The 24054-nt window shown below is 42.0% G+C and overlaps 1 protein-coding gene across 5 annotated transcripts in view; it reads left to right on the top strand.

Moving 5' to 3' along the window:
* The first annotated feature begins 14194 nt into the window (after positions 1 to 14194).
* NRG3 (neuregulin 3) overlaps positions 14195 to 24054 on the top strand; it is a 1217216-nt gene continuing 1207356 nt past the window's right edge. For 3 of the 5 annotated variants that reach the window (XM_053922213.1, XM_053922214.1, XM_053922216.2), the window contains exon 1: positions 14195 to 15178. In XM_053922213.1, the coding sequence (XP_053778188.1) occupies positions 14329 to 15178 (850 nt within the window). In that variant the 5' untranslated portion in view covers positions 14195 to 14328. The remainder of the gene's footprint in view (positions 15179 to 24054) is intronic. The other 2 variants (XM_053922215.2, XM_053922212.2) reach the window with 1 other exon arrangement.

Consider the following 24054-nt stretch of genomic DNA (forward strand, 5'->3'; position numbering starts at 1 on the left):
GTGGGGCAGAGTAATTCCTGTGGGCAGTACTATTACTTCCCCTTAGGCTGATGTCACTTGGAGGTGATGGTCTGCCTGAGCAAGATGGCTCCTGCAGTACGGAGGATGACTCAACACTAGGATCCTGGTGGCTGCTCTGTCAGTTCTCTTCCCAAAGCCACCATCCTCAGTTTCTCCTCAAGTGTCTCTATTCCACTCTGCCCCTCATCACCCCTTTGCTGGAGCCCAGGGTAAATGGGTACAAGTAAAATTTCATGTAGTGGCCCTTTAAAAGGCTGTCTGTGACTCAAGCCATCTATCCCAGGCAGAGAGAAACCCTGCCACTTTTCTCAGCTGGATGTTGTCTGGGTTCTTTTTGGGTTCAGGTGCTATAGGCTGGGGAACCAAGCTTGGGGTTTAGACCTCACACTTCTCAGGGGGAACCCACTGAAATATTCCTCCAGCCCTTCAGCTGCAGCTTGGCAGCCCAGCCAGCCTTCTCACATCTCCTCTACACTCCATACCAATCACTTTGTGGTGAAACTGTTTCTTCTTTCTGTCTGTGGTTATAAGACTTCTCTCCACTATTGTTCAGTTGTTTATTCTGGATGATTTCTCTGCAATTTAGTGGTAATTTCAGATTGGCCCTGGGAGGAGGTTAGTGTAGCCTCTACTTACTCCTCTGCCATCTGCAAATCTGTCATTATTTCTTTAAATAGATTCTTGATTCCTTGATCTCTCTCTTCTCCTTTTGGTACCCCTATGATACAAATGTTCTTAAGCTTCATGTTGCCCTAAATGTCCCTAAACTCTCCTAATTTTTTTAAATTATTTTTCTTTTTGCTCTGATTTAGTGTTCTTTTTTTTATCTTGTCTTCCAAATCACTGATTTGATCCTCTGCTTTACCTGACCTATTGTTTATTCTTTCCAGTGTATTTTCAGGTATTGTACTCTTCATTTATGACTGGTTCTTTTTATGGTTTCTATGCCTTTTTAGAATATTCTATGTATTTATTTTTACAGAGAGAAGAAAGGAGGGAGAAAGAGAGGGAGAAAAACATCAATGTGTGGCTGCCTCTCATGCACCCCCTACTGGGGGTGTGGCCCACAACCCAGGCATGTGCCCTGACTGTGAATTGAACTGGGACCCATTGGTTTGCACGCCAGCACTCTGTCCACTGAGCCACACCAGCCAGGGCTCTATGCCCTTTTTCATGTTTTTGAATATCTTTATAATCATTCATTTAAACTCTATACCTGATAACTTTTTTGTTTTCATTGCATTTGACTCTTTTTCTGGAGACTTCTCCTTTCTTTTATTTGGGGCATGTTTTTTTGTCTCCCTATTTTGGCAGCCTGTTTGTGTTTGTTTTGATGTATTAGATAGATTTGCTATGACTTTCAGTTTTCGTGGGGTGGCCTTATATAGCAGATCTCGTTGGGTCCAGTTGTTCAGTCTACTTGATCACCTGTGCTGGGTGCTTTAGGAATGTCCCTTGTCTGGGTTATGTGGATCTTCCTGTTGTGATTGTGTCTTGATCACTATTGGCCCATTCATGCATGAAATCAACCCTCAGGTGGGCAAAATGTGAAGCTCAACCTTGACCACAGCATTTGAGGTGCTGTGCAGGTGCTAATTATACAAAACAGAATTTGCCTTTGCAGAGTCTGGTGCTTTCCAGGTTCTGGTAATTACCTTTGGATGTGACAATTTTGAAGCTAATTGGACCCTGCTCTGATGTTTTCTGAAGCTGGTCACTGGTTGTGTTAGTTCTGGGTCTTTTATGAGAGACTCTGGTGAGGGCCAATGTCAGATACTGTCTGTGGCTGGCCCTGGACAACCTGTTTGGAGATACAAGTGATCCTTAATTTGTGGGTTCCTCAGCTGGAACTGGGTGTGTGCAGTAAGGATGAATCTGTGCACCAAGGCTGGCCTTTACCAGCATCAGGCCTGGGGGCATGTCATCAAAAGTCTTCAGGCACCTTGAGGTTTATCTCTGCCTGCCTCGACTGCCAGCTGCTTGTTAAGCTCAATCACTGAAAGAACCCTTAGTGGTACTCAAGTTGTGTGAGATATGTTCTCAATGAGTCACCAGGTAGGGGTTAGTGGTATTCACTAGATTAATATAAGTTCAAACCCAGTGTGGGTGCTGGGTCTGGGGCTACTCAGAAAATGTCCCTGAGTGTACTAAGTCTAGCTGCCACCATTCTGGGTGCTCAAACACCTTTGTGTTGGGACAGGATCTCAGGGAGTCATCAGGGTGAGGCCAGCAGAGTTTATCAGGCCCAAACAGATCAACATTTGGCTGTATGAAGGAAGGGTTCTGCTCCATTTGGGCATGAGAGGGAAAATGGCCCTTGTGCTAGAACCATACAACTCAGTTTCTGTGCCAGATTCTGCCAAGAGGAGATGGACATCTGCGGGGTGGGGCTGCAGGGAGTCAGAAGGATGGTGTAGTAGATCTAACCAGAGGGTGTGGTCCTAGCCATGCTTCATTGGAGGTAGGGATTGAGACTCCCACCCCAGAGCTGTACAACTCAGTTTGTTCCAATTTTGCCCCAACCTTTTCAGGGCAGAGCCACTAGGAGCTGAGTATGTGGGATCACCCAAAGTCAAAGCATGAGTTCACTGGAAGCCCAGAGGGTGGGACTAGCAGATCTCAAATGAAGGGGGAGCATAAGTCAGGTTCATGGGAAAGTGATGGAATCACACTAACCCTAAAGCCACACAATTCAGTCACTGGCATCCTCTGAGTCTGCTCAGACCTCTATACCCTATACAAGGCAACTGACTCCTCATCAGGGCAAAAGCTCAGTAGGGTGGGGTGAGAAAGAGTCTAGACAGGCTAGAGAATGGGACTATTGCTTTCCCACAGGCTGATTCCACATGGAGAGTACTGCTCCAGCCAAGAAAGATGGCATCTGAAGTATGAGAGAGTGACTCAGTACAAGGACCCTGGTAGCTGACCCCTCTCTCCCCAGAGCTACAAACCCCAGCCTTTCCTCATGTGACTCTAGTCATCTTTGTCCTCCCTCTACCAGAGCCCAGGGTGAGTGATTGCAACCAAAATTTTGTGTGCCTGTGTCTCTCGTGGACTCCTGTCTCTCTCTGACAGAGAGAAATCCCACTGCTTTTCACAGCCATATGCTTTGTGGCCACCTCTTCCCAGCTTTGATGCTCTGGGCTGGGGAGCTTGCCTTGGCGTTGAGACCATAGATTTTCAGGGGGAACCTTTGCAGCTGAGGTATCCATCTGGAAACTCAGGCACCTCCTGTGGGAGCAGGGTCAGCACTTATTGCATCTCAGCCCTCCCTTCCAGTCTCAATGTGGCTTTTTCTATAAATTCTTGGTTATAAGATGTCTCTTCAGCTAGTCTTCAGTTGGTTATTCAGGATGATTGTTTTATATTTTAGTTGTAATTCCAGTTTGGTCCTGGGCATAGGTGAGTGGATGTTCTACCTACCCCACCACCATACTGGATTCTCTTGCCTCACCTTTTTAGTTTGAGAATTTTTAAATAGTAAGATTCATATATGTTTCATACGAAGCAATATAAAGTTACAATTGGAAATAGTAAATTTTTATTAGCTACATTAATAGTATTTGAGTGCTTTTAAACATATGGGCAGTGTTTTAAAATTTACAAAATATAATCACAATTGGTTTCCATTGTTAACATCATAATAATCCTGGGGTTAGGCAGTGTTTCCCACATTTTATGGGTATATATAACTGAGATGGATTTATATAACTGAGATTCAGAGTCCCATAAATTTGCTAGAGTAGTAAAGATACAAGCTTAAGTTTTCTAACTATTTGTTCAGTGCTTTTTCCACTGTCCATATGTTCTAAATCCATCAGATATGTAATATCTGTGTTTTCAGGAATGTATTTTAGCTTTACCAGAGGGTTTGCAACTCAGTTTAAGGTGTTTTTGAAAGCAGAGTATGCTGGAGCACCTTTGATGTGTAGAGTTCTCTTCCTCCAGGATGATATTTCTGATAGCTTGCCTGGAGACAAAAGAGGGAACAACCCTATAAGGTTCCATATTTTATCACATATACAGATGAGTTTTGTTCTAATTAAAAGAGAAGAGAGAGAAAGATGGGAGGGAGAGAAAGAGGAAAGAGGAAGGAAGGACGAAAGAAAGAAATAAAAAGGAAGAAAGGAAGGAAGGAAGGAAGGGAAAGAAAAGAAAGAAAGAAAAACAAAATGGTAATTTTTCCATAGGGAAAGGAAATTCTTGGGTAATTTAAAAAATGAATGTTTGTCTGAAAGCTTTAAAGATTGAAGTTGTCACTTTTCACCCATTGCCTTATAGAATGAGGTGATCCTGAGTGTGTCCTGTTACTTCATAGGATCACTAGAACGCACCTTCCAGAAAAGACTGTTTGAAAGTTTTTTGTGAAGAAGGTATAGTTCCCTCTAGGACGTTCTTTCAACACATTTGTTGATTGCTACAAATTTTATTGTTGACAAATTTTTGATTTTGATGTGACTTCTAAATCTTTATAGATTTCTCTTATAAATTTTGATGTAAGACATGAGGTATCTTCTGTCATTCTTCAAGAATAGAAGGGATTTCTAGAGTTTCTACTAGGGTTCTCTCTGATATCTCCAGAGAAGGTGAGGGTGCATTTAGGGTTCAAAATCAGGAAACTAATCATGCTTTGCCTAAGAGCTATCTTGCTATTCAATCAGTTGTCCATAGAAGTCAGATGTGTGCCAGGGAGAACACTAGGAATGCAAATTGTGAATTTACTTCTTTAGAAGTTCCAGAGAGAAAAAGGACAACAGGCAGAGCTGTGTGTGGGGTGGCAAGTATTGTATAACTGTTTGCATATCTGCCTTAAGGCAAAAGAGCACCAATGTTGTCTATCAGGTCTACATACCAGGGGAATACTTCCTTGATAATTGAATATTTCCCAAGATGATTATTTTGTGTTTAAATCATTCCCAAAATGATGGTTCTGAGATTTTTGCCTAAGGTGTTTTCTTTAAACCATTATCCACAGAGAGTATCATTTTGGTCTTTAATATTATCCCATGTAGTAGAAATTATAGATTGTTTCCCTTTACAGTAATTCAAGAAGGTCAGAGTTGAGTGGATCTTCTTATTCCAGTTCCAGGTGAATAGTTTTTCATACAAGCGATGATCAGTTCTACACTTGGCTGCTATTCTAAACTCTTCTTATGTACTTTCAAAGCAAAGTTGACTCTCCCTCCAAAGTTCAATAGAAGACAGTTGGCTTGGTTAGTCTCTAAGGGGGTCAATTTTGCATTTCCCAACACTGGGAAATTCCTTTGGGTGAAAAAGCCCAAAGAGTTATCATCTGTTTTTACCTTCTGTCTCTTATCTGTGTTTGGAATCTAATCATCATTGTTCAGTGTATAGTTTTCTCCAATCGATGCATACAATACCATTCCTATTCTACTTTATTCTAGATACTCGGTAAAAAATTTGCTCCTATGCCCTCGCTTATTTCTTTATATCTATATCTATATCTATATCTATTGACACGCACATTCACACACTTGAGTGCACACACATACTGCAGGCACAAAAATATTGTTGGTTAGTATGTTAGTCAAATATCCCAAGAAGTTTATATGCAAAAGAGAAGATATTCTCACATGCTTACATTCCAACATTAATTAAAAACAATGAATTTTGAGCTCTTGAATTGAAAAAAAAATGTTACTCAAACTCCCAAGAAAGACACCAAAATCCTTGATATACTTTGTGTGTTTTATAAATTTTATAAGCTCATATCCATGGTGTCAAACAATTTACTGATACACATGTATGACTTCTAAAATAGTCTCTGTTAAGTAAGTAGACTATAAAGAATGTTCTATCAGCTTCAGATACACCTTTTGTCTCACATCTATAGAATTCCTATGCTTTTCACTGTTTTTCCAAGGTACCAAATATTGGAAGATAATTTTACTTCGTACTTCCCATGTAAAAAAGAAAGCATAATTCTATAAGATGCTTATTTTAACTAATAATTATTAACATATACACATTTTTAAATACTGAAAATGGTAGTCTGAATTCTAGTTTTCAAACCAAACCCAGATAGAGAGGACACCCAAAGTTTATTTCACTAAAATATACTATTATACATTTTTTAAACAATTATATCAATATAGTGTTGAAATTTTCCTGAGCTCTGTTCTCCTGAAAAGTGGCAATGTTTAAGAAAACTGTCCTCACCATTTTGGTTTTCAGAAATCCCTTCACCCTTTTGTGTTCGAAGAAATGCCTGTATGATTGTCCACCAAGAACCTAATCTCCCTCTCCCTATGGCTAAGATAAGACTCCTTGTCAACTCTTTCTCATGGCTTCCATAAGACTATCAGATGATTCCCTTTTTTTACCTTTGATGAGGCCAAACAAAGACCCTTTTACTTTCATCTATAAAGGGCAGATATAGACCCTCCAACTTCTTGTTCACCTCGTGAAGGATTACCTAAGATTAGGTCTTTCCCCCTAAAACTCTATTGACACAGAGATAATCACTTCCTGTTCAACTCACTTACTGACACTTCGTCTAATTGCAAAACTTCTCCAGCTGTAAATCAGTCTTTGTTCCTTTCTACAAAAATCAAAGGCAAAAGCACCATGCAGAGACAGTCTGATCTTCAGATCTGGGTGTTGTTTGTATTGCAATTGCTTGAATAAAGTCAGTTTTCTTTTTCTTACTTGTTCTATTTATTATTATTATTATTATTATTATTATTATTATTATTTTAATTTTTAGACATCAGTGATGCTGTTTAGGTAATTCCAAACAAAACTCTGCAGCTAGCTTTTAAGTTCATCATCAAACAGTCCTTGAATAATCTTTTTTTTTCCTGTACTGTCTGCATTTGGCTTCAGCACTGCATATAGGCATGGTCACATACAAATATAAACACATATTTGTACCTTTGTTGAGCTCTGTGTTTAAAATAGGAAATTATCCTCCACCAAATAGTAAGTCTCAAAAGGATGGATAAAGAACAGGTTTTCTAAGTCTTTAAAACCCTTACTCAGAAGGGGTAAGCTCCATTAGCATTTTTAGTTTCATTTAATATTTCTAGTAAATAAATTAGGTGATATTTTCCTTCTTTCTTTCTCAATTTCTAGGCACCAAGTAAATTTTGTCCACTTGTGGTATCTTTTCTTGGAGACAAGACAGATGGGCCAAGTCTGCAGTGAGCTACTAATACTTATTTCCTGGTAGTTTTGTGGTTTTCCTTTGAGAAGGTCATATGGTGTGTGAGTTGGAGGGGCACACAGTGGAGGAAATAAATGTACACTCCCCACCTGTGTCTGGAAGGTCAGTGCTTCTCTAAAATGCCTCTTTGCTGGTCCTGAAACTTACTAGCCCACCTGGATCTACCTCGTTAATGGCAACAACACAGTGCCAAACTCCTGTGTCTTCTGCAAAACTTGTTGGAAAAGGCAGGCTCCCAAGACAGTGTTCCACAGAGGCAACTTGGATTTTTACTAAATAAAAATACTTGACACTATTTTAGAGATGTCTACCACATGCCATTCAAAACACTAGGCACATAACACATGACATTTTTCACATACACACAAACACGCTGAAAGTCAGATTTGGGTCTGTCTGACTCCAAAATTTCTGCTCTGTCCTTTATTGATGATTGAGCTATATTAAGAATGAATCTGCTACAGAAAAAAAAGAGATAGATTGAAGTACCTGAAAATGGTTATAGACTACCAATAATCCTCTGAAGAAATTGCATGTGTTGTGGGGGAGGGATAAATGTAAACTCATACTTATATATGAATATTCTGGTAGATAAAGCAGAGATTTGGGCCCATATTGGGTGCATCAGGTTCTGTGTGACCAAAGGTCTCAGGTGTTGGTGCCAAGAGTGTCTGTCCTCGGGTTTCTCTGAACAGATCAACAGGGAGTCCTCAGGTTGTAGACAAAAAGTAAAACAGTGGAGAAATTGTGGGAAATTGATTGCTTTTTTCCTATACAGTATTATGAAAATTTCATCTCCAAATCTAAAGAAGCATAATGTAGGATTCTAGAAAACACAGGTTAGATGAAGCCAGTGTTATTTATACAAACATGAACTCCCATCCACTCCTCTCTGAATATACCTACCTGTATTAGGCTGACTTTCTTAGGAATAATGAAGTTTGAGACAAAGATGTTTTTTGATCAGTTGCAAGAAAACATTTCCGAAAGCTGGCTTTGTGTATTGCATCTCTTCTACACGAGCAACTTCACTTACATTTAACGCCATCTAGGAATGGGGAGAACGTTTTCAATTGCCAAATGGAATCCTGCAGTCTGGAGAGAGGGAAAGAGAACATGAACTCACGAGATCTCTGTTTCAGATCATGCTAAGGCATTTGCTTGGATTTTTCTAAAGCACCGGGTCCTCTGCTATTGCTTAATTATTGCATTCTCAAGGTAAATTTGCATCTATCGGTCCTCTAATTTCAGATCCAATAATTTTTTTAAAAAAGAATAGAGTTTGCAGTGACATGATCTAAGAAAACTATATCTACCAATTTTTGGGAAAATTGGTAGATACCAGGGATATCTACCTTTTTATATCATGGATAAAAAGGAAAAATTATTGACAAAGAAATAAAAAACTAGATAAGACAAACACTAACAGAAACTTTGAGAGCCAAGAATAAAGTACTCGTGTTGGTGTCCTAAAGTACAGGTAGATTGGATTCAATTTTTATAAAACAAATTACATAGATATCTCACTATGACGCTCAGTTCCTTCAACACTGAGTTGCCAGCTGATTTTTTATTTCTGCTTCTCCTCTGCACTTATTTTACATTCTAACTGGGCTCTTACTGCTACAGGATGACTTCATGACTTCATGGCATGGCAGTTGCTTCAAGTGCCCTCTGTTGGCACAGTCCACTTTAGCCATCTCCTTGATTGCAATTCCTGAGGCTGTGTGTCTAGCCCAATCCAATGATGCCCTACCAAAACGGAGGGGCCTCATATTGAACTCTCCAGGACTCTCTTATGAGGCCCCTATTATTATATTGCTGTAAGAAAGCCTTGTACCTGTGCTCCTCCTCTCTAAATTCAGAGTACAGCTCCTGCCACAGAAATCCTTTTCACAAATATCGTCCCTCGATTTCCAGGGGGTTGTGCTATCTACCCAGTTCTTAGTTAACCTATTTTGAAAATTTGGTATTCTGGCAACTCCCAGTGAAGTTTCACACCTGTATTATCTCAGTGCCTCATTAAAAACATGTAACCTTACATCATATTATACAGCGTTTAGTATTTCCTACTTTATGAGAGTGCAAACAGGTGACATTCCAAACACTCTAAGTCTGAGCATTGTTACAATCATCTTTTTGACTAGGATATAGCTACAACTGGAATACTCCACTCTTCCACTTTGTGCTTTTGCTTTGTTGAATTTTAGTGTTTGTCTTATTTATGATATTGGCATATAATGCAAAAATCCTTAAAGTCAAGATGTGAACGGACAGATCCACCTAGGGATTTGTTCAGTACATTTTGGGTAAGTCCTATATAAAAAGAATCACGTGCCCACAAGAAATAAATATGGTTACTAGTTGAGACCTATGAGGAAAAAATTCTGCTTCTCTTTTTAAAAAAGGCCACACTTAAAAAAAATGTATCTAAATGTATATGTATCATTATAATAACAGTAGTGGACTAAACTGAGAGAGAATAAGAAATATGCAATCCTAAAAAGGTTAACCATACCAACACTTTGTAAAGTGTTTACTCTGTGAAATGTTTTGAGATATCATATTGCCTACGCACAAGATTCCAGTGGATATTTTGAAGAATATTATGATTCTGCAGGACAGACTGGCTTCTTTAGTAACCGCATTTATCCAGGAAACCGATGGCTAATAATAAAAGAGCACCCTGGATTACAGGAACTACTATAAAGGACACATGAACAAATCCAAGGGGGAGGGTGGAGAGGGGGGAGGGAAGTGGGTTCACCTGGGGTGGGGTGAAGGGATGGGGGAAAAGGCATACAACTGTAATTAAATAACAATAAATAAATTTAAAAAAAAAAAAAAAAAAAAAAGAGCACCCTGGTTCTCCCAGAAGTGTAGAGTCCTCATGGCCTGTGGGAACTATAAATAGATTGGGGATATTGGAATTGAAGAAGAGATGTCCTGTAATTACACCACAAAGGCATATTCTTTGTGGACCAAACCAGCAATTCTTATTTTCTAATAGACTATATAATTTATTTATTTTTTATTGTCCACCTCTCCTATTAAAATATAAATTTCATCAAGGTTAGGAGCTTTGTTTTGTATTCTGTTGTACCCTCCATGCCTGGTAGCTAGCTCATAAAAAGGTTTATATTACTGATGGGCTAAGAAAAAAGGGTAAAAGTGTGAGAAGGTAGATTTTTGGCTTGACACAAAGACCTTTCTAATTATGTATACTGTCTATTAGTGGAGTGGTCTTATCCAGGAAATGGTGCCTTCTCTAGAGCTCCAGATGAATCCACGTGACTGTTGGGCTGGGACTATTTTGGGATGACATATTAGAGGTATTTGACAACCACACTGACTTCCAGCCTTGTGGTTCTTTTTTTTAAGAAATATTTTCTGTTTTTTGTTTAATCTTAATCTTTATTCCTGTATCATGTGCCTCTTCTTTTTTAAAAGAAGAGGCACATGATACAGGAGTTCTCTTTTTTAAAAGATTTATTTATTTTTAAGGAGTTCTCTTTTTTAAAAGATTTATTTATTTTTATAGAGAAGGGAAGGGAGGAAGAAAGAGAGGGAGAGAAACATCAATGTGTGCTTGCCTCCTGTGTATCTCCTACTGGGAACCTGGGCCGCAACCCAGGCATGTGCCCTGACTGGGAATTGAACTGGCAACCCCTTGGTTTGCAGGCCCACACTCAATCCACTGAGCTACACCAGCCAGGGCCAGCCTTGTGGTACTTAAAATGGAGCTTTGCCAAATGACTTACAATTGAGGGAACTCGGGACACTTGTATTGTATTGTTAATGATGACTACCGATTGAACTTGGGGTAAGGAGTCAGAGATGGCACTGAAACTCCCAGCCTGGGGATATTGACACCATTGAAGGGCAAAAGTGAAGCTCAATAGAAATGTTGGTTTGTGGTCAAATTATCAGCAATAATTGTTAGTGGATCACAAAGGAGAGGAGACATCGAGAAGGTGATTATATTCAGGCAAATATAAAGCTCTGGAGAGGCTAAGGTATGTCATGCCCATCTGTTAGAAAAATCCATACCTATCTCTATTAAGAAGTTATCTGATAATGATATTTAAAAGGTATCGTAGGTGAATAGTCCATTTAGCTATATAATTCATATATTTGTGTAGAATGTAGGTATTGTAGTATTACTTCACAGATGAGAAAACAGAGGCCCAGAGTGACTGTATTAAAGGGCAGAGTTCTAACTTGAATCCCTGTCTTCAAAATGTGGGTGTAAAGCTCTTTCTGCAGCTGCTTCAGAAAGCCGAGTCACAAGACTGTGACCCCTTACCATGGGATTGACTAGCTGGCTGCTCATTAGCAGCAAGTGTCCACCACTCAGCTCTGGACACCCCTTATCCCCAATTATAGTTATAGTGCTTACCACACACTACCAGGGAGCCTCATAACAAAACTGCAAATTAATGATAGTTGCACCAGCCAAAATTTCTTGAATGGGCTGGTGCAACCAGTTCCCCAATGCAATAGGCTCGTTTCTTTTTTTCTTTCCCACTAGTGATGATGTACATGGTGAGGGCAGCTAATGGGTAGTCAGGTGCAGTGGCTTGGGATCTGGGAAAAAATGAGCTCAACAGGGAACCATGACTGGGTTGTTAAAGCCAAGTGGAAATGAGAAGTGGAGGGAATTTGGATAGGTATGTGCAGGAGGCATTGGAAAGCATGGAGCCAACATGGGGTGAACGCTGGGTGAATGCAGTTGCATTTGCCCAGCTGCAGCATTACAGCACACCTTTTTTCTTACACTGGATTTATTTCATCCTGGAATGAAGGAAGAGGCCACAGGTCTAATGTGTGTGCATTGTGTGTGTAGGGGGGCAATGAACTAGGAGTGTTTTGGAGAAATAATTTTCTGTCTTACATAGCTGACAGCAGCACCTACTATATAATTTCATATTTTGTGTGAAAGCTGACTTTTATTTGCTATACAGAAAAGACTGGCCAGTAACTGCCCAGAACCCACAGTAAGGAGAGATTGGGTCAATTTATACTTGAGGACTGTGCAGGGAATTGGGTGTGCTGAAGGAATAGATTCATGGGTTTGTGGTATTTTGTTCACTTGCAACAATTGTTGGAATCATAATTCAGCACTACTGGATTAGGGCATGTTCTATCAAACTAAAAATCAAAAGCTTCCCTATGGGAAAAGTCTCAATGTTATAGCTGAAAGAGGTGACAGACACATTACTGCCGTCAAAAATAATTTATTAACCGTGTCTGTGCAAAATACTTTCGTAGGCACCAAATCCCAGAGGTTTCCAGTTTCAATATATCCTCTGTTCTCTGCAGTCTTTTCAGTGTTCCGTTAGGTTTTCAACCTGTGAATAAAATTCCTTAAAAAAATTTTTTGTGGAGACTACCACAGGACAAGAGAATGCTGATTCGTCGTCTGCGCCAATTACATAGTGCTGGGGAGTATTAGGAGGCTGCCATCCTCAACCTCTCATTTTTGGAGCCTGTAAATAAAAGCCTCTTTCCGGTTTCCACTTTAGACCAGGAAATCTGAGGATTTTGAAGCGAAGTTTTGCTCTATCAGCATAAACTATGCTGGTGCTGGCTCTTTTTTCATTCCTTCCTTCCCCTAGGCAGCTTCCATACTACACCTGAGATAGTGGTATACAGGTGCTTCTCTCTACCCAAGGGAAGAAGCCACCAACATTATATGGCATGCTATCCCAAATCGTTATAAATTTTACCTCTTACAATCAGTTCCCTTGTGCCGTGTGTGCCTGTGCATACATCTACATTTAAAGACTATTTTTTGAAGAGGTAAGTTATCATAAATCACCTTGGGGAAATCTGCTGGGTCCAATAACACACCATCTCTTTCAGGAACTCCGAGGGCAGAGGGCAACGTGGCTCTCCAGATCTAAAAGCACCCGCCATCTGGCAGGGAAGTGCATACACGCTCCCAAGCGCACACCCCCCCAGCTCCCTAGCCCAGCAGCGTCAGCCTCTTACCCCATTGCAGCAGCGCCGGCGACCGCTGCGTTAACATGCTTGGATCATTTATTTATCTTGTGCGCATTAAGAAACTATCATGAGGTGTTGGTGGGAGGTGCTACTCTGCCTGAAGCACAGCGCGTCCAAGGCGTCTCGGCTCACACCGCACCCACCCCGCATCCAGACACCCCCTAAGGCCGCCTTGTCCGGTTACGCGGCATCAGGAATTTCTGACGCGGTTTCCCGCGTTAGCTCCCCAAGCGCAACCGGGCTGTGGCGCGAGGGAGCGATTTCGAATCCACTGCGGTTTGCTGCGTTCCCTCTGCGGCCAGTGCTCCGCCCCGGGATCCGCTGGAGCCCCGCGAGCCGTAAGTGCCCGGGTCCCGGGCTCGCGGCGGCGGCTGCGCAGCTCGCTGGAGTTTGACTCGGGCGGCGGCGCCGCGGCGCGAGGCGAGCCCGGCCACACGCCCTCCGCGCTGCGCTCGGATTGGTCTCTCCTAAAGAGTGCTGGCCGAGGGTTGGCTGCTGACCGACAGAAGAACAGGTGCACCTCGCCGGCCGGACTCGCGGCGCTCCAGGTCGGGCGGTTGAGGCGGCCAGGCCGACCCCTGTGTCGGAATGCAGCTCTCCGACGCCCGGCAGTCCACGGCCGGGCAGGTCAGCCTCTGAAGGCGGCGGGAGGCCCGGCGGCGGCGTGGGCGGGCGCCCGGGGGAGCGGGTAGTGCGCTGCGTCCTGAGGATGCCGGGGAGGCTGGTGCACATGCACGGGGCTGGCGGCGGCGGCAGCAGCCTCAGCAGCTTCAGTAGACGCGGGGTCCCGGCGCGCCAGAGGCCGCTTGGCAGGAGGCAGACGCATCCTGCTGCTCCCTGAACTGTCCGCAGCGCCAGGGGCCGTCTAGCCCCTCTACCGCGCTCCTCGCAGATCTCTCCCAGCCCGCGTCCCCTCCCCCGCTCCTCTCCTCCCCGCCCGCCGCCCGCCTCTCTGGGGGAGGGGCGTGGGGGCAGGGAGCCGATTTGCATGCGGCGGCCGCGGCCGCTGCCTGAGCCCGAGCCCGCCGCCGGAGCCCGTGCCCGCGCCCGGCCGGCACGGCCTCATGCCTCTGGCGAGGCCCTCGGGGGGGCGAAGGTGAAGACCGGCTCCTAGGATGAGTGAAGGGGCGGCCGCTGCCTCGCCACCTGGAGCCGCTTCGGCAGCCGCCGCCTCGGCCGAGGAGGGCACCGCGGCGGCTGCGGCGGCGGCGGCAGCGGCGGGCGGGGGCCCGGACGGCGGCGGCGAAGGGGCGGCCGAGCCCCCCCGGGAGTTACGCTGTAGCGACTGCATCGTGTGGAACCGGCAGCAGACGTGGCTGTGCGTGGTGCCTCTTTTCATCGGCTTTATCGGCCTGGGGCTCAGTCTAATGCTCCTCAAATGGATCGTGGTGGGCTCCGTCAAGGAATACGTGCCCACCGACCTGGTGGACTCCAAGGGGATGGGCCAGGACCCCTTCTTTCTCTCCAAGCCCAGCTCCTTCCCCAAGGCCATGGAGACAACTACCACGACAACTTCCACCACGTCCCCAGCCACCCCCTCCTCCGGCGGCGCCGCCTCTTCCAGGACGCCCAACCGGATTAGCACCCGCCTGACTACCATCACACAGGCTCCCACTCGCTTCCCGGGGCACCGAGTGCCCATCCGGGCCAGCCCGCGCTCCACTACGGCACGAAACACTGCGGGTCCCCCGACAGTCCTGTCCACGACGGCCCCTTTCTTCAGTAGCAGCACGTCAGGCTCCCGACCCCCGGTGCCGGGAACCCCCAGTACCCAGGCAATGCCCTCTTGGCCCACTGCGGCATTCGCTACCTCCTCCTACCTTCATGATTCTACTCCCTCCTGGACCCTGTCTCCCTTTCAGGATGCTGTCGCTGCCTCCTCCTCATCTTCCTCCTCTGCCACCACCACCTTGTCTTCCTCCTCTACCACCACCACTCCAGAAACTAGCACCAGCCCCAAATTTCGTAAGTAAACGCTGTGTGATCTCTGATTTACTATTGAGTTTCCTTTCTTTCTTCCTGCTGTCTTTTCCCTCTGCTGCCTGTCTTCTAACAACCTCCACCCCTACCCCGTTCCAGGTTTGGAGCACATAGTGAGATGGATAGTTAAAACTGGCCAAAACGGAGGAAAAAGGTTCCTGCCTGTTTGGGTTTATGTGTGGGATGGGGGGCAGACTGTCAAGCTCCACGGGCCCTGCTTCAGTGGGTCCCAAATGAAAACTCATCTCCTAAGTTCCTTCAAAGGGTTAACGCGAGAGCAATGTCTCCTCACTGCAGACCTGCTGGCCAGCTATGGGATCCGGCTCCTTAAGAGAGCAGAGGAGGAAGGAAGGGAGGAAGGGAGGAAGGAAGGGAGGGAGGGAGGGAGGGAGGGAGGGAGGGAGGGAGGGAGGGAGGGAGGGAGGGCCCTCCCAAACGCTCTGAGCCCTTTCCCTGCCCAAAGGAAGGAGAGAAAGAAAAGCAAATGCAAATTGACCGACGGTAAACCACCAAGGGAAGTTTTATGTCCCTGTGGGGCCGTGGAGGGCGGTGGGATTATGATTTCATGAAAATGTTGGTAGAAAGAAGCTGTAGACACTTAGAGCAGCCCTGACCCTGGCAGGGATCAGCAAGGGTTAATTTGAAGCTGTTGGGAGAGGTAGGGAAAGGGGGCTGTCTGCAGCCTAGGGCTAAACTGATCACCACCTGCCCATGGCCATTCCAAGATGTAGAAAATTGATTCTGTGGCCACCAAGAGTGAGTGAACTAGGGGGAAATATGAAGGTAGCCTTGCAGAGCTGCTGCCTCTGGGGTCCTGATGAAGGAGGAGTTTTTTCAGCTTGCCAAGCATTTGCTTTTGTTCCTTTCCCAAAGGTGGGGTGTGGACCTAATCTCCCCTCCTTCTGTGCCTGAAAAATGTAGGTGGGATGGGAATATACAACCCTTTTGAAACAGGTCACCCTTTGAATGTAGCATCTTCAACCTCTGCTCAATTGCTGCCAGTATTGGCCAGTTTACCCCAAGCATGATAGCTTTTTATTTGTGTAGGAGGTGTATGTTTCTCTACATCTTTATAAATATTTTAGATGACTGATTGACCTCCCATCCTTACTCTTTACCTTATTCTTATACTAAGGAAATCTTAGGAAGCTTCTTGATATGTTTATTGATCAGGATATGGGAACATTTTGTACAACCTGTGAAGGTTATTTAGGACAAACCCCCAGTCTCTCAGTTTAAGTTCTGTGCTATTCTCCAAAAACTGCCTGGTTATGCTGTCTTAAGTGTGTATTTCTGTTTTGAGCCATAGCATCTGGGGAAAAGGAAGAGTGCACATCATTAACTCTTCAGTAGGAATACCTGAACTGCTTTCAGTCATCTGGTAATTTTTCTTTTCCCTGACCGGTGGTTTTACTCTGGGTGTTATTCCTTGACAACTTGATGACTTTTTTTTTTTTTTTAATTTAGGAGTTAGTGTATTTGTGGGTAAGGTCCAAGAGAGAAATTGCTTATGCCTTTCCTTACTCTGCTTTGGAAAAAAATAGGCTACGTATCAGTTGGGAGACAGGGAGAAGAGGGAAAGGAGGGAGACTGCCACAAACCAGAATGGCAGTCAAACCAGAACTTGCTGCTTCTCTCTCCTTTGATTGAAGCAGTTATTTTTGAGAACACATTTTCTTAGTAGGTGTTGAGAGGCTTCTCTCAACAAATCTAGCCAGAGTTTGTGAAGGGATAAAGGATGTGCAAGTGTATGTGTGAATATATTCAGTGGAAGGTAGATATATATGTCTATCCTGAAGACCCCAGATTTTTTTTACCTTTTCTTTTGACAGTTTATAAGAAAAATGGAGTGTAGGTATACTTTTCAACCTTGTGTGTGGGGGGCGGGGGGGGGGCAGCATGCGCACAGGGCTGGGGGTGGGGAGGTATCTCAAGTTCTTTTTCAACTGGTTTTCTTATGTTCCATTCCAGCGGGTCTTTAAAGAAAAGCCCAAGGTAATTATTTCTACCCCTCCATGCTCCTTTCTTACATTCTGTAGAAGGGATGGCAGACTGTTTAATAAATAATGATTATTGACAGGGCCCTCAGCCCCAAGGAAAAAGGGGAGGTATCTGTTAATGGTGTCAGTGTTCACATAGACATATAAGAAGTATTTGTTTTATGCATATCTGAAGCTCTTTTTTAAACCTTTAATAAGGAGTCGAATTAAGTGATAAAACAGAAGTATGCAATCCAGCAGAAAGTGACCTGGTTTGCATATATCAACAAGGGAAATTTTAATGAAAGGAAGATTATGTAGTTTCCATAAAAGATGAGTTTAAATACATAGGTTATATGGTAATTTAAAGAAAAGGTATAGTTTAATTATTATTCTGGTCCAAGATTGCAGGATGATTAACAAAGTGAAATAAAGATTTATTTGAAAGATTTTCAACACTGCTGCTGTGGGCTGAAGAATGGCCTATCTGGTATTTATATTTTTAACTTGTTTTGATTATGTCACTTAAGTTCCCAGGAGAGAAATTTATCTTTAGTTCAGCTCCTACCTCCATAGTTCAGTAGTTTTTCTTTCCTTTCTTTTCTCTTTCTTTCTTTCATTGTCTAGTCTTTTCCTTCCCTCCTTGCCTCCCTCCCTCCCTGCCCCCCACCCTGTCCCCTCCCTCCTTCCCTCCCTGTCATGGATTATGTTGCAGCACCTATGGACAGCTAAGGATGATACTCTGTTTTCTTGAGACTCACTAATTCTTTAATGGTCGGGGTCTTTGCTCTTCACTGGAACACCTTGAGGCTTATAGAATGAATGTCCGTTGTGTTCATCTTAGGTCAATCAGAAGGATTCTGGATATGAAGACAGCATAGCTCTTTGGAGCAGAAGAGGTTTGCTCAGTCTAGAATAAACACTTGCTAATGGATAATAGATTTTTGCAAGTAAAAGCTATTTTGTTATGTGAAAGGCTCAGTTTAGAAGTCTTTTTCTAAGGTTTTGTAGGATCAGAGATAAATATTAAACTTGAAAGGCAGAAGGGAGAAAGGGTTTGGAAGTTGACTCTTTTCATCTTCCAACCTTTTGACTACAAACTGAACCAAAACTCTCCTCTGTTACTGGGATCTCTGGAGTTCCCAGTTAGTTGCCAAGGTTTCCCAGTTAGGATGAGCCTTACCTTCAGATGCTTTCCCAGTCACCCAGTTAGGATGAGACTTACCTTCAGATGCTTTAGAAACAATTGCCTTAAGCATATTGCCACTAGTAGATTATTTTACCAAAAATATCTTTGAAGCATTTTGCATCTGAAAGTGCAGGGTAGTTCACAGATTTTTTCAAGCCAAGGAAACATTTACTACAGACAGTAGAAGGACAGTGATTTTGATCAGTGTGAAACAGTCTTTTACATCACATTGAGTTGTGTTTTCAGACTTGAAACACATATGTAGAATGTTGTCAACACAAGTGTTAATTGTTATTTTACTCAGCAAAATGCTCTTATCAGCTAAAGAGATCAGAGTCATTGGCTAAATTCAAGTACTAAAGGCAAAGAGCCAGTTTTAATGGGTAATTTTTTGGAAAGTACATAGTTAATACCAATGAGTAAGATAACAAAACTTGAATAGTGTATTTAGTGAAGAAACAGGTTTAAAATATATCATTCATGTTTAAACATGGTACTAGTGTAATTTTAAAATAACCAAATCTATTTAAATAAAAGTTTAAATGTCAACATACCTTTTGTAATTTTGAAGACAGCCATTGACTCTTGTTGACTATTTTCTTGTCTGTTCCTTTTAAACATTTTTAATCTTTGAATAAGAGTACTCTTGGTTGCTTTTATAAGCAGCCTCAGACATAATTTGTTTAAATAAACTCACTCCTGTATATTATCTCCTGCATACATGAATCAGGACCTCAAAGGAATTTCAACGTAGAAGGTACTGACCCTAATCATGTGTGGTAGTCACAGTGAGGATTCAGAGCTCAAGATCAGTATTTCTTATAAAACCCAACTGAGAGCTTTTTTAATGAGCACATGTTGAACCTAAGTATGTGTTTTGATTTCCTTTGGCCTTAATACAGGGTTATAAGACTTTTCTGCTTTAATCGGTCTTACTGTACATTTCACTCTTTAGACACTTACCGGTCCAAATGGAAGAAAAGGGAGTGGGAGTTAGCATAGAACTGACAAGGCTTTTTAGGGCCATGTTTAGTTTGGTCTCTGTGCCTTATTCCTGTGACTTAAGCCTTCCTTTTCAATTTCTCATGACTGAGATGAAGGATTGGCAATGCTAATTGAGATTCCTTTCTACAGGTCTGATTTGTGAATCCAGCCACCTTTGCGTTGGTGGCATTTCCCTCCTAGTCTTTTTTAATACACAGTGTTGATCTACAAGCTTATCAGAAAGAAAGAGAAACAAGCAAACAAACAAAGCTACTTTGTGGCATCTTCTGTTACTAAAGAAAACAAGTTTTCTAAATCAGGGTTGGGTCATAAGAAAGACTGCTGGTGTAGGGTTTGAAACCAGTGCTATCCTGGGAGGTCTAGTGTATAGAGGAACAAGATCTTTCTTCCCTCTGAACCCTTCCTCCTGTCCATACCACAGTGAGAAGGCTAATTTTTGTCTTGCTTCTTTTGTAGAAATTCTTTCCTTATAACCTCTTAGATCCAGTGCCAAACATATCTCAATTTTCTATCCGGGAGTATTGAAAATGGAACATGAAAGTTGTCCCTGAAATACACTAGAGCAAGGGAACAGCCATAAATCTATGTCTGCAAAATGTATTTCAATTGCTTATGAATAGAGCTGAAACTCATTCTTCTCCCTGTGAATCTGTTTTTATCTTAGGACTTTTGTGTTTTGTGAGGCACAGAGCTGGTACTGCGTTGACAAATACCACTGAGACATTTTAAGATCCTAGAACTTTCACTTGTCTGCATGCAGGAAAGTTTTTCCTCTAGAAGCATCTATACAGTGAAGGCAGGAGGGAGGAATAGATTCAGTTTAAAGCTTTGAAATATCCAATGAAAAAATATCCAGTAGATGTTTCCCGCTTATACAATTAATTACTAATGAAAGTTTTAGGACACATGTTTAGTTTGGATTTCCATTTTCACATTTGTTCATTGAGGACTTCATGCACTTCTCCCTTACCCAGTCTTTCATGGAATTGAATCATGACTCTTTCTGAAAGCTCTTTACAGACTTTCGAACTGTTTTAAAAGTCAGTCTTTTTGGTAAGACATTAGACTGTTTAAGTTGATGTAGAAAGTTAGGGATTTTTCCCCCATCTAGGCAATTGAATTACTTAATTGTCCTGATGCTTTATTTTTAAATTTTTTTAAGGGATTCCAAAAACTTGGTGGAAGACTAATTGCCATTTATTATCCCACATAGATTAGTATACGAATCATACTAATGTTGATAGCACTTATTTAAGTTCACAACTAAATTGTATAATTGAGCATAAGCTATTATATACTTTCATATAATTTTGTTGTTTTCATCTTAATGAGTATTTAACATCGATTTTGCTGGTATTTAAGTGGGTAATTTAAATAGATTATAAAAGTAATGGTTCAAAAAACAGAAAATTAAAATAAAACTTAAAACGTGTACAGTGTTCATTCTCCCATACCTTGATGTAGGGCCAAGGCTTTTTCTTGAGTGTGTATCTATATTTTTATAACATCTTTTCAGTTTTTTTCATAAACCATAACTAATTACCTGTTTTTTCTTTAAAGGTATTTGTAACAGAAGCTGAACCCAGATTCTTCATAGATATACTACAATATACCCCTGCCCTGGAATCTTTTAAAATTTTCTTGCCCATATAATTCATCATAATTTCCTTCTATTTTTTTTAAAACAATTCACCATTGGAATTTCTTTAAAACATTTAACCATGTCGCAATAAAAACAATTATCTTTCATTTCCACAGTCATATATTGTTGGCTTACATAAAATTGAACTAACTTATATAATTACAGTAGGAACAACTGGCATAAACAGGTTTGTTACCCTGAGTGTGGTTGCAGACGTGTGCAGGCTTCCTTGAGCTTAGCCTGGTGGCTGTGACATTTTCACCATGTTCATCACACTGGGGGGAGGGGAGGGAGGTGAACACCCAGCTGGCTAAAGGGAGGTAGGTTGAGAAAGTGACTCCGTTAGCGGGTAATATATGGAAAATGTGAGTCACTCATGACCATAATTTTTAATGACTTTCTTGGGAGGGTGACAAAGATTTGTGTGTATATGTACATCTGTCTGGAAAAATTCCAGCCATTGTTAATATAATTAGAACAGTTTGTGTGACATCAATGTAACCAGGCAGCCAAGGAGAGTGGCCTGGAATGCACATGAGTGAAAAATGACTTCACTGTTCTAGTAATTGCAGCGGTAGATGCCGTTGAGTGAACACGTATACTGTGTGGCTATCACATTCAAAATGAGTGAGTAGAGCAGGGAATTGGCATCAGATTTTACATTAAGCTTGAACATTCCTCCATGGAAACTATTCAGATGATTCAGAAGGCCACAGTTATCGGCAAAAGGTGACTGGCAGTTTCATCACAACAATGCTCCTGCTCACGCGTAACATCTCGTGTAGAGTTTTTTGGTGAAACATCATATTACCCAGATGACTCAGCTCCCCTACAGCCCAGATTTGGCGCCCTGCAACTTCTGGCTTTTCTCAGAACTAAAATCACCTTTGAAGGAGAAGAGATGTCAGACAATGGGTGAGATTCAGGAGAATACAGTGGGGCAGCTGTTGGCCATTGGGAGAACTGTGTGAGGTCCCAAGGTGCCTACGCTGAAGGGGATTGAGGTGTCTTTGTCCTGTGTACAAATACAAATAAAAATATAAAACTAAACAAATAAACAAAAAACTTGTAGCCTTGAGTCCTATGATAGCTATGCAACCTCAAAGAACCAAGTTGATCTCTTTGAACTTTAACTTCCTCCCCTGGGATTAAGAGGGTGATATTTCACCCTCTTGTACGTGCTGCCTTCTGCCTTCTTGCCAGCTGCCTTCTTGTACGTGGCCCGACAGGAGATCAAACCTAAAACCTGGGTATGTGCCCTGACCAGGAATTGAACCTGCAATCTTTTGGTCCATGGGATGATGCTCCAACCAAGTGAACGAAACCAGCCAGGGTATAACTTGCCTCTTACACCATTTGAGCTGCAAAACCCTCTACTGTTTTAATGTTCAGAGAAATGGGAAGTAGACAGACTAGGTATTTTTACTCATCGAATTCAATTGAGGTACTGGAAATAGTTTGCTATCAAGCTTGAAGGATCTTTCATCACAATGAGAGGTTATTACTCTTGTATGCCCTAGGACTTCCCCTGAGTTCCTCTCTGATACCTGGCACACTGTAGAATATGGTGCAGAAATCTACCTCAAATGACATTGGAAATTTAGTCACAAACTATAGCCCATCATTTTTCATTCTTTGCTTGGTAGATGTTTTTTAAAGCCTATTTCAGGCATATGTTTATCAAAGGGAGGAACTGAAATTTGGGGGGAAATGAGTGAAACTGTTGGATTATCTGGAAATCTGAAATTACAGAAATCTGAAAATTCTTGATACAGAAAGCCTCATGGCTCCTTTTTGTTCCTTTCCCACACTGTCTTATTTTCATTGAGTCTTTGTAGTTTGGAAAGAACGTTAATAAAATCCAGCAGTTATGCATTGCATTCTGTTCTGCTTTTAATTTAGGTGTTACTATGATTTAGGTTTTTGAGGATTAGTTGTTTGCATTCATCAGAGAGTTCTTTTAGATATATGCCTTTGCACCTTGGGGAACTTTAATATTAATATTAACATTTTCAAAACATCTTGTTTCAAGGCTGTGTTGGTTGGAAACTTTCTCCTAAATTATATCTCAAACTTTCTTTGTTGTAAGTCTTTATTTTTCAAGACAAGTTGATAATTGAACATAAATCATAGATTGTCATGCACAGGAATAAAACCAGGCTAGTCAGAAACAAACCTTCAAAGGATATTTAGAATTAAGATTAATAATAGAAGTTTAACAGCTTCCAATGATAAGATTTTGTCTTTGAGGCCTTTTTCTAGAAGTGACAATATGTATCATGGATGCAGTATAGGCTATAAGAGCATATATAAAAATAAAAGGTCATCTGAATCTATGCAGCTACATTAGCATTAATACATTATAGCCATGGTTATCAGAATAGAATTTTTATGCCAAACATTTGATAAGGGTCACTGAACATATCAGCCTACCTCCTAAGATACCCTTCCCATGACCACATGTGACCCTTGGCATGATCTTCCTATGGTTTGCCAGCGAGTTTGAAATTAACTAAAAGAAAAACTACACCCTCATAATTTTTGGTCTAATTCTGTTAATTTCTTTGCCTTGAATTTTCTTTTTCGAAATGTGGAAGGACTTTTCACAGAATCTCAGCCTTGGAAAGGACCCGAGAATTGACGCAATAATAGAAACTATATAGAGTTGTCATTTGTGGAGTTTTTCTGTGTGCGAGGAGGACCAGCCCTTTACATAGTTTGTCATATTTAGTTATTGAAACAAGGACTCAAAGACAATTGTCTAGGCCTGCAGCATAGGTCTGATTATCTCAATCATGCAGGGAATTATCTGGGCTTAAGTGGTTTTAAAATTTACCTAGGACATTCTCAAGTGGCATAATTTGAAGGATCAGGAAGATCAGAACACCATTTTACAGGCAATCTCTCACACCACAAATCCTAACCCATTGGTCCAGTATGGCCATATCAGTGTACATTGCCCTTTTCAAGCCTATTGCTTGTTGACTTGTGGCATATGCCATTGTAAACTCCATAAATGGCACATCTGCTCTATACGTCATTTTTT

This window comes from Desmodus rotundus, chromosome 4 (assembly GCF_022682495.2).
Source record: "Desmodus rotundus isolate HL8 chromosome 4, HLdesRot8A.1, whole genome shotgun sequence".
Taxonomy (NCBI): Eukaryota; Metazoa; Chordata; class Mammalia; order Chiroptera; family Phyllostomidae; genus Desmodus; species Desmodus rotundus.